General features: G+C 32.5%; 1 protein-coding gene across 1 annotated transcript; it reads right to left on the bottom strand.

Moving 5' to 3' along the window:
• Positions 1–7,926: 7,926 nt before the first annotated feature.
• Positions 7,927–10,751, bottom strand: LOC114425053 (BAG family molecular chaperone regulator 7-like). Its single transcript, XM_028391797.1, has 3 exons — positions 9,890–10,751; positions 8,978–9,268; positions 7,927–8,394 (listed from the first exon to the last, which is right to left on the bottom strand). Exons 1-3 carry the CDS (start codon positions 10,583–10,585, stop codon positions 8,173–8,175), a joined length of 1,209 nt encoding a protein of 402 aa, XP_028247598.1. The 5' UTR covers positions 10,586–10,751; the 3' UTR covers positions 7,927–8,172.
• Positions 10,752–11,463: the final 712 nt, after the last annotated feature.

Raw genomic sequence — 11,463 nt, 5'->3', positions numbered from 1 at the left:
TATATAGTCTAAAATATATTTTTTATCTTATTAAAAATGCAAATATTTAAAATTCATTTTTTAAAATTTTAAATAATTTTTTATCCTCGTAAAATTATAATCGGTGATTTTTTTATCCTCGTAAAATACTTAGAACCTATGATTTTTAATCTTAATTTTAAAATATGATTTCGGTTGCACGTCTGGGTTGGGGTTTGGGTTTGGGTCGCACGCCATCACCACCACAGCCCCGAGCACCACGCGACCACCCATCCTACCCCGTCTCCTCCACATCATGCCACCACCTCCTCCTCCGCGTCGCGCTGTCGCTTGTGCCACCTCCTACACGGCGCGCGCGCCTCACCACACCAACCAACATCGTCACCGCGCGCACGAGCAAGCACACTAGATTTGTGCGCATGAGCCAAGAACACCAGATCTACAAGCAAGAGACAAGGACACCAAACATCAACCAGTATCATCTCCTCTATGCCGTCACTGCACGACGTTGACCCTGACGCCATCAGATCTGCGCTCTATTTCATCTCCTCTGTGCCATCATCTGGTTATTGTTATGGTTTGTGTGTTTAGGTTAGAGAGCTTCAAAGAAGATGAAAAAGGAATTAAAAAATTGTGGCAGTTTTTGGGAATTTTGTGGGAGTTTTTTAACCCCAACGAACAAAAAATATTATATTTTAATTTTATGAAGAAAAAAAATATATCAAAAGTTTTACAGAAATAAGTTTTAAATATTTCAATATTTATTAGAAGGGAAAACATATTTTATCCTCTTGTATACAAATGCTAGACGGTGTGAAACGAATTCGATGAAAATATGACAACAATAGTATAGTTGTATAGGCTGATTTCTATCAACTCCCCTCCTTTGTCTCGTTGGTGAGATTATTATTTAACCAATGAGACAGATAATGATTCGTCGTTTTTACGTACAAAAAATTTTTGTACCATAAAGCTTATATATAACCTAGCACTAAATTTTAAATATATGATTATAATTTATTAAAAAATATTATTTTCATTATTATATGCTTTATGTCAAATCTTCAATCATTTTAAAGAATATAAAATTATTTTTTTAAGGTTTTATTTTCCAATTCCCACACATGAATGTATCTATCAAATATTAAATTAGTAAAAAAAATATTTCAAATAAATGATGAGAAAATTAAGTACTCCAATATACAAACTTTAAAATTAATTAACTCCTTTAAATTAATGAGCTAAAGTTAAGTTTTTTTTTTTCTTCCACAATTAAGGCTAAACTTTAAATTCTTAACACAACTACACTCCAAAATATCAATAAATGTGTTTAAAAAAAAATCATAAACATCAATATTCAAAATATCTAGGTATAATTTCTCATGCATCTTAATTTGGTGCCATAATTGCAAGTGGTGTGATTCTTGAGGTGAGTTGTTTTCCTAACAATGAAACGCCAATCTGGGCCCATGCTCAGATGAATGGTCTTCAATTCCGATCCGTTGCATTAACATTAATCTTCACCGGCTAGCTTCTTAATTTCATTTTGAGTCATTGACAGAGATGCAAGCATGACATCATCAATATGAGAAACTTTTAATCAGACCTAGCTATCAAGTTTTTAATGCAAGAAAGCCAAGTTTGACAGTGAAAGAGTAGATTGTGTAACTGTAACCTTCCCTAAATGCCAAGCATGCATGTGGTTTCTTTACCACCACACCCCAGATCCAAGCTATATATAATACTATCGTAGGTGGTTCTTAATGTAGCTTAATAATGCAAGCATTACAAATTTACATAACTGGAAACTGGGGGAGGGGGTTCATTTAAGACCCACCAAGATGTAGCATCCCACACACACATATACGGATGTATAAATTAAGTAAGATGAAGTAGTTAACTAGTTATACGAAAGTGTGAGAAACTCTTGCCTAAACACAAATTTAACACATTGTTTTTAGGCACAACCCAATAAATATAATAATTTTTGTCTTTTTAATCTAATAATTTTGGGTTTGAATCCTGACATTTATTTGAAATATACCCATGTTGAAAAGAGAAAATTGTGTATCTTTTAATATTTTATATTGTTTTGTTAGTGTGTTTGACCAGGATTTTAAATTTAAAAAATGGTACTGTAATGTGATTGATTTAATGTTTGAATGAGGTTTTAAAAGTGTTTGAATAAAGCACTAAAATATTTTAAAAAAAAGTTTGAATTTTGTGATTGGAAAAGTTGGAAAGAAATTTTGTATCATAAACAAAAAACTATTCAGGAATAAAAGAGAGAATTTCAAAATTCAATCCTAAATATGAATATTTAAATTTTAAGTTTGTATTACAATTTTTTTAAAAGGCTTGACCAAATTAACTATAATAAACAAGTTTTGCACATTGGTTCTAGGTTTCTTTCCTAAATTAAAACTTGTGAAATGAATTTCAAGTTTCAATTTTTTTATCAATAAGAATTAAAAAAATATCAAAAAATTTATAATAATGTATGTATTTTGTTCATCTAAATAAGTTAAATTTGTTTTTTTTTTGTCTGGTGATAAGAAAAATGAATCAAAGCAGATTCATTTTTTCATCACAACACATAAAACGTAATTCATTTTATCAAGTTTCGATTTAAATATAAGGTTCAAAAGGCCGGCTCGAATAGGATCTAAAATGAATTACATTTTTCGTCCTGTGATAAAAAAAAAATGAAACTGATTTTATATTGAAGTGGTTATGTGTGATTGCGGCATCTACAACCATATATGAGGTGAATGTGAATCTACGTTACTCTGAAATATCATTTCATCATCTTAAAGTAAGCCATGGCTTCAACAGCATTGGACCTTTCACCAACTTCAGATTCTATACTTCAGATTCTATATGTTCTGCAAATTGGTTGCTACAATCGTCTTAAATTATCTATGTCTCGTTCCACTAAAAAATATGTCATCTAATTAATTTTGAAGTCCTATAATTTTAGGTAGAAACAAAAAGGGAGGTGTGGGCCGAGTCCTCGCTGGCGACAGGAGAATGTAGTAGAAGTGATGGAATATGATAACACCAGTAAAGAAACAAAAATGGAAAGGCACCGTCATAGTAACTCTTTGGGCAACCCAAACCAAAGTGCTTCCATTTTCTTTAAGAAAGAATAATTGATATTGGTTTGCAAAATTCAACGCCGTGATATTAGGGCATATATACAGATCACAATCAACTGTCTAGGGCAGGCAATAGGCAATAGGCATAGCACACCACACCAAAATACTTTCAATAGTCTTCCACTCTAGAAACTCCAACTTTCTAGGCTTCAATGCCAACAAAGTAAACCAAGTTTACTAATAATATGTTTAGTTTAGGAGGGAAAAAAAATGAAAGAAAACTCCAACCAGAATGCCCTTCTAGAATTCTAGTTCTAGGTTTCTACAAGCCACGCTTCCATGCCAAGTAAACCAAGTTTACTTACTAAACTCAACCATATATTTCTATTAAAGATTTTTCTAATAATTTTATCTCGCAGATTTTGACTTTTCTACATTTTTTTTTTAATTTTGTGATGTATTTCTAAAGTTTAATTAATATTGATTTGACTTAACAATCAATAATAGATCACTACATTTATTTATTTCTGCAAAAGTAATAAATTTATATTGAAATGGTCAAAAGGGCTATTAAAGAATTTAATAAGATGTTTATGTAGTATTAAAAAAATATTGATCATGTAAAAATATTAATATTTTTTTTTCATTATAAACACGCACATGGATATGTATTACTGAATAGCACAAAATCTTATTTTGGTTTTTTGCAAGTATTTTTCACTTTTGCTCTAAGTCATGTAAGATCATAAAGCTTTTTTACATTCAGTGTTTAATATAATTCTATAGTTATGACTCAAACTTGAAACTAATTATATTACTATATTTTACCAGATTTTTATTATAACATGTTTTCTTTTAAATTTTAAAAATAGGATTTAAACTGTTGGGTTCGTTATGTATTACTGGCTTTAGTTATGTCTCACGGATTAGTCTTTCTAAAAGACATCTTAATGAGTTAAGAGAAAATAATATAGAATAAAATATAATTTTTGTCTCTTATATTTTTAAATTTGTGATTTTAGTTTCATTATTTTTTAATTGAAACATTTTATCTTTTATTTTTTAAAAAATTCATAATTTTAATCTCCTTATTTTTTAAAATTGAGATATTTTATTCCCACTTTTTAAAAAATATGCGATCTTAATTTTCTTAGTCAATTTTAAATTTGTTGACTATGTACTTTTTAATAAATTAAACTTATTAGTAATTAAATAATTAAAAAAACATTTTTCATATGTATAATAAATAAATAGAGACAGTTTTCAAAGTATATATGTCAATATTTGAAATTAGTGACAAGGATTAAATTTGTGAAATTTTAAAAAATAGATGACAAAATGTATAAATTAAAAAATGAGAAATAAAATCACAAAGTTTTTAAAAATAAATGATAAAATACCTCAATTAAAAAATAAGTAGACTAACGGTGCATATTTTAAAAAATCGAAAAACAAAAATTTCATTTCATCCTAACATTTATAAGCTACTTTTGATCGGTTTTCCAAAATAATGTGAATCTTTTTTATATACCAAAACTAAGTTAAAAAAAAACTTATTTTAATAAAGTTACACATAGATAATATTGGAATAAGATTACAACATTAAAAAGGTTTATGAGGCACATACATAAACTCAAATAAATTCTTCCAAATGGTTTGATATCTAAAATCCAAGTGTGGCCAAGGAGCAGGAGGGAAACCTTCAGTTCAGAGTAGTGCCACGAGAAAGAAGATGGGGGTAATAATGGAAGGTAGAGCTCCTTACTGTGAGTGACTCAGCATAGAATGAGGGAGGTATCTCCAGATTTGGACTTGGCATTCCAATTTGGATTGGGCTGACATAGATGAGAGTAGTTTTAACTTTTAAGTCAAAAGGGGGATTTTTTTACAACAAAAAAACCGAGTTCGTTTTTCCAATTACAATAATTTAATAAATAAATTTACATATTTATAAGTATGAAAAAAATAAAGCCCAATTAAAAATACCGTAACATTATTTATTTTAAATAATTAAAATAAGTATACTCTTTTCTATCTTTTGAGAAAAAGAATTTGGATTAAAGCTGCCTCTTACGTCAAAAAGAGCTTAGATTAAATCCTGGATTTCCAACCCCTAAAGAGCAATATAACATTTTTATATATACACATGAACGTAGACAAATTTGAATTTAGGAATTATAAACTTACACTCACTCATATAGAACTAGTGTATAAATAGGAAGAAAACCAAGCAGCTTTGGAAAAACATAGTCAACCATTTAAAGCGAGTAAGGTGTGGGATCACATCTTTTTATTTCTCTATTTCTCTGCTGCTACTTGTGTGCTAACATGGTACCGTAAGTATATCAGTATCAGCATTAACTATTAAATGACTCTTAACACTTGTGTTGCTCACTCACCAACAACCAAATTATCAACCCAACCAAACCAAGATCACTCGCCATAACTCAAAGATTGTGAAAGCTACCAACCTGTTATTAACTACCCTTTCCCTGTGATCTCAACCGTCCATTTGCATCACGTATCTTACATCTACAGCTTATTCTTCAAAGGATGTGAACAACATCAGGGAATTATTTTACTTTGCACGTCAATCATTTCCATTGAATAAGTTCTTAAATCATATGAAGTTAGAGAAAGAAGAGTTGAATAAAAAACATCCAATGTACATTGGCATTTTTTTTTAGTGAAACATGTGAAATGGCTGAAATATCATGTTCTGATCATGATTGCCATTAAGCTGGAGCCTGGATGGTAATCATGATCAGCATATGACATTTCAACCATTTGATACTCTTCCCTAGAAAGAAAAAAAAATGTCAATAAACCAAATCAATATGTAATGTTCTGATTCATGTCTTCCTACTCTAACTTTATGGCCCAAACATGGGATGAGTACAGATAACATTAAAATCAAGTCACAAATGTCAAATATCAAAGAATAAGTTTTTAGGTATTTCTTTGTCTGAAAGTACATCAACAAATAAAGTTCTTCTCTTCAATCTCTGCAAGGGCAATGATTTAAGAACTTTCTACGTGGAAATGATTGAAGTGTAGCGTAAAATCATTTCCTGATGCTGTTCAGTGTCCACAAAGATCATCAGCGTCAATTAAATAAGAAACCTCCAATTCCTGAGCCACGTGGGAGACCTTGATGCACAATAGTTTTTGTGATAAACTGACCAAATTTTTCTGAACCTTTTGACTTGTATTTGCTAAAACCAACTATTGTAATCTTGAACTTCGAGTTGTTATTAGACTGGCTTGAATAGTTTTGACTTGTAATTTGCTGAGTTTAGCAACATGACTTTTTTTTTTTAATCAATATTTAGCAACATCACTTGATTACACTTGATGAGGAAACCAACAACACCAAAGAAAACAAGAGCAAAAGATAGCAGCAGTTTTTAATCCTTGTTGCAAATGGCCATTACTTATTTATGGTAGTTATTAGCAATTGCATTGCAAGAACAGTCTTTAGCCTTCTTACTTTAAGATTAAACCAATTCAACTTAAAAAACAGCAGAAATCATAACATAAAACTGAATTCATGTCGCTATAATGTACTAAACAAACAGCATTAAGATCATAGTAAGCCTTCAAAAACATATAAACACCTGCTGAATACCTATCATGATCCGCATAACTCATTTCCACCAATTTGCATCCGTGTCTGCTAAACCACGTTGAGCAACTTCTCACAAAACGCCATTCTCATATTTATTTGGTCTTACTGTGACATATCTTCTTTTCTAAATAATTAGTTGAGTTGATTATCTTACTACTTTATATGAAAAAGTATTAAATAAAAAAATCATTTAATGCCTTAAAAAAATCAAAACTAGGAAAATCAATAAGAAAATAGTATATAGGCTTAATTATATATACTTTTGGTCATTGTTTAATTTCAGTTCATCAAATTTTAATTGTCTAAATTGGCTCTCTTAAATATAAAAAAATGTAAGAATTTAATCCACATATTCTAATTGAGTCAATTAGGTCTAATTGGTATCGCAATTGTATGATTGTAATTCTTTCACCAATAAAAATTTGATGATGTGACATTAACGATGACATGTCACTTTTCATGAACTTGTGAAACCAAACAAAAAAAAAAAACCTGCACAAAGACTAGAATACTCTTAAGGTTTTTTTAACAAAATATTTTTTTTAACTGTAATTTAATGATGTTAAAATTTAGTTAACATTTGGCTTAAAACTCCAATAATAATTTTGAGGTCTGAATCATATCCAAAAAGAAAAGAAAAAAGTTATATCCTAAAATAATTTTACATTTTTATCTAATCATAAATTATCATATATCATAAATTTATTAATTTTTAAAACAATTACATTAAAAAATCATATTAATAATAATTTATAATTAAATAACACTATAAAAATATCTTTTATTGTCAACCATTAATTACCAATAAAATCAATTGAAAAGTTATAGAATTGATTTTTTTTTATATCATCCTAATTAAGATCTTAGATTTTTCAAGATCAAGATATCTTCACAGATTTAGATTCTTTGAATCAATTATGAAACTAATTATTAATCAAAACTTAATCACACTTAAACTTCATCGTCCCAGGTCCTCTCCCCGAATTCATTCGGTAATTTACATTAAAATTGTGAGGAAATAACTGATGAATTAAAACTCCAGAGAAGTTACATGGAGTGTAATTCATCCTTAAAAGAAACTTCCCACACACATATTATTGTCTCTGCTTTAAATGGCTTAGCGAAAGATAGAGTAGAGCTATGTGTTATTCCGCCCACACCTCGTTTAAATAGATATATTCGCGAACGATAGAAAAGAATTACCTGAACAGAGAAATAAGATGCATCGCATAACCTATGTACAAATGAACAAGGTTCTGAGTCGTTAGTTAAATAACACAGCTCTAACACAAGCCAATCTTTTCGTTCAGAAAGTGCCAAAAGTTCAGCAAAACAAATACCATTGGATGGAAAGCCTAATTTAGAAGTCTTGAAATCTTAGACTAAAATACGTCTCTGCAAACAAACTACAACAGCAGAAGGAAAACACGAAATAAACAGATAGATATTACTTTCTTGATCTCACGGTCATGCTTCACTACTATTCTCTGCTTCTTCAAGCATTTGCACAACCTGTGCAACCCCTTCTTCTATTTCCTTCCTGATGACTCCATCAGGCATATCAAATGTCCTTCTTTTGAAGTAGAGCGATGCTGATCTTCCACCAGGCTGGGGATCTACCACATCAAGCATTGCTTCCAGCTCATCCACCATTGACCTCTTCGCAGATCTTACCATAATATCAGATCCCTAGGAAACAGGAAATGAGCAACTCTGTTAGAAAAACCAATAAATGGTGGTATTCTGTTCCTTTATGGTGTTAGGCAACTGTCAAGTATTTCTCCTTACTCTGACTGGTATGCAGTTCCTTCCCGTTTCTTTGGCTAGTAAACCATGACTAAATAGATAAAGTATAAATGCCCATTTGGTTTAGAATGAGTTGATTTTTAGTGACTCGAATTTTTAATAACTGTATTTTCATTCACATCATCAGAATCACTGTTAAAATTCTATAGAAATAAGAGAACTTCCATGCCTAATTCCTGAACCAAATATAGAGAAATGTATATTAGAAACAGTGTCCGGGATGCTTGCATAACTGTTAAATAAGGTAGTAAAGATAACGATAAAATCGACGTCAGCTACCTATGAATATTCAAACTCATCTATATATACATGTTTTCTACTAGGTTATATTGTGCTGTCTGGACTATAAAAGTAAATTACAGACTTACTAATATATTAACATTTGATATGACGTTTAGCAGTTCAAAAATTGTGGAAAAAGTTCAATCTGTTACACAAAGAAAGATCCAAAAATGGAGATCACTACCTCAATGGCATCAACAGTGAGGAGCAAGACAATGATTTTCTCAGAAAACCGCTGCCGTTCCTCCGCATCACGGGCTACATGACGTCGGTAGGAAAAGTTATTGAACTGGGCTCTGATTTCCTTTAATTTAGACTTTGCAATGGCCAGTTCTCTAAGGGCACGGAGAGCCTTTGACCTACGGATCAAGTAAGCTCTAAAGCTGATCTGGATCAACAAGGCAGCATCTTGAGGAGACAGGTCCTTCTTTTTGCCCCTCTCATTTTGAACAGCTCCAAACCTCTTGGCAAATGCCTTCCTCAATAAGAAGTTAGATAAAAACAGAAAAACTCAGCATACTCAAAATCTTCCAAATTTTAAATATAGTAGCATTTATTTGTATGAATCTAAAATTCATTAAAAATTAAAAAAAAAATACACCGGGGATGATAAAGGTGAAAAGCAGCAAATATGCCACCGGCAGAAACTCCAATGCTCACGGACATGTTTATTTGATAATGCATAGTGACTGTCACGGGCACAAATCAGAGTTTACCTCAAGTCATGTTTCAAGTTAAAACCAAGCCATGCTCTCTACTTCCTACCTACATGTCTACATCTAAATTAAATCTACAGCCAAAAGGAAATAAACAAAAAAAATAAAAATAAAAAATCGAACGTGCAAGCAATGGACAGGTTAGTATGAAAGAGGCGCAGAGCAACAAGGAAAGAAAACATGAGATGAATAGCCAAACGACGTCGCATTTAAACAACCTAACAGTGAAAATCTAAATGCATCACTGTCATATGACCCTGATATTCACCTCAACAACCAAATCACTGGCCTACCAATTTAATATTCAGAAACTTCAGCCAACGAAAATGAAACAAGATCACATGGCAAAACTCAAAAAAGGGAGTTAAAAGCTACCCAACCTGTCTCAAAACCACATCTCTATGACCAATTGGCTCCTGAATCTCCACAATACGCAATCCATTCCCATTTCCCTTGTTCTTTTTCTCCTTCTTCTCAGCATCCCCACTCTGCACCTGAAAAGTGTACTTCCTCGAGCTCCCACTGTTCTCCCCTTTTCCCGTGATCTCAGCCGTCCATTTCACGTTCCTCGCAACGCCCTTCAGCAACTTCTTCTTCTTCTCCTCTTCTTCCTCAGCATCCTCATTCTCCAGCTGAAGAGTCCACCTCGCGCTCTTATCCTTCAGCACCTTCACCTGCTTCTTCTTATTCTTCTTCTTCTTCTTATCTTCCTCCTCAGCGACCTCCGCAACCCACTTGTACTTCCTATCGAACCCGTTCTTCTCCGCTCCCTTGATCTCCGCTGTCCACGTGTACTTCCGATCTCCGCCGAGCACACGGTCGAACCGCGACTCCAGCTCCGCCACACGGTCAGAGAGGCTCTGCAAACGCAACTCATTCTCGAGATGCCTCTCCACGCGCCGGTAAGCGAACGACGGCGCGTGCACCAGATCTGCGAAAGCGTCGAAGTGGCTGGGAAGTGGCAAGAGGTCGAGGTCGAGAGAGAGTGAGTCTTGGAGGACGAAGGAAGGGAAAGAGTAGCAGGAGTGGAAGAAAGGTGGTTGTTCTATGAGCTCAAAACGCCTGAATCGGCTCATGGTTGAGTGAGTGGAATCGGTGTCAACTCGTTCGGAGTAAAATAATAATGATGATGGATGTTTGTATGTGTCAGCTCATTGTGATGTTGAAAGGGAATGGGTTTAAAGGGAAAGGGAATGGAGATGGCGACAAAGAAATGAGGAGTACGAGGACGAGGAGGAATCAAAATAATGAGGGTATAAGTGGAATTTTAACTGGGTGGTATTGGTTTTGCGATGGAGGATTAGGTGTGAACTTGGGGCGCCGCGTACTGAATTGACCAAAGTGGGGTCCGGGGTTGGATTAAATTACTCGTTGAGGATGATTTTTCGCTTCTGTGCTTGCCATGTGAGCTTTTTGCCCTTTTCTGATTTCTTCACCCCACCTCTTTCCCACCATTTTTTCTCCCTTCTCCTTTCTTGTTTAGTTAAAGGTAACTTTTACAATTTAATTTCAAGATCGGAGGAAAGTATTTCTGGAAGCAACAGCCTTAATAATGTGACATCAGTATATCCTTCTGGTGTCAGCATTTTTATTTCTTACTTAAAAAAAGTTTAAATCAGTTAAAGTTTACATGGGTTAAATTTGATCAGACTTTAAGATTTCTTTAAGCCTTACAAATTGTCTTTATAAATGTACTTATAAATTATTTTTCAACAAAATCCTTGTATTAATAATAAAATTTAAACATATCTTCTTTGTAAAATATGAATTCAATTCTTATTAGTTGGATCAATTTTTATTGGCACTTTTTTTATATAAAGCACATGTATAGTATAAGAAAGATAATAATCCTACTCAAATCTACTAACATCAATTACGGGTGGTCCAATTTTTAAATTTTGATTGGACCAATTCTAACTCATTTCTAAATTCAAATAAACCTAATTATCCGTGG

The sequence above is a fragment of the Glycine soja genome, chromosome 9, assembly GCF_004193775.1.
Source record: "Glycine soja cultivar W05 chromosome 9, ASM419377v2, whole genome shotgun sequence".
NCBI classification, from domain to species: Eukaryota; Viridiplantae; Streptophyta; class Magnoliopsida; order Fabales; family Fabaceae; genus Glycine; species Glycine soja.
This window is presented reverse-complemented; position numbering and strand designations above follow the sequence as displayed.

Coding starts and splice junctions, on each gene's coding strand:
- LOC114425053 (XM_028391797.1), bottom strand. CDS start 10,585: ATGAGCCGATTCAGGCGTTTTGAGCTCATAGAACAACCACCTTTCTTC. Junction 9,269..9,889: donor GAGATGTGGTTTTGAGACAG/GTTGGGTAGCTT, acceptor TTATTGAGGAAG/GCATTTGCCAAGAGGTTTGG. Junction 8,395..8,977: donor TCACTGTTGATGCCATTGAG/GTAGTGATCTCC, acceptor CCTGTTTCCTAG/GGATCTGATATTATGGTAAG.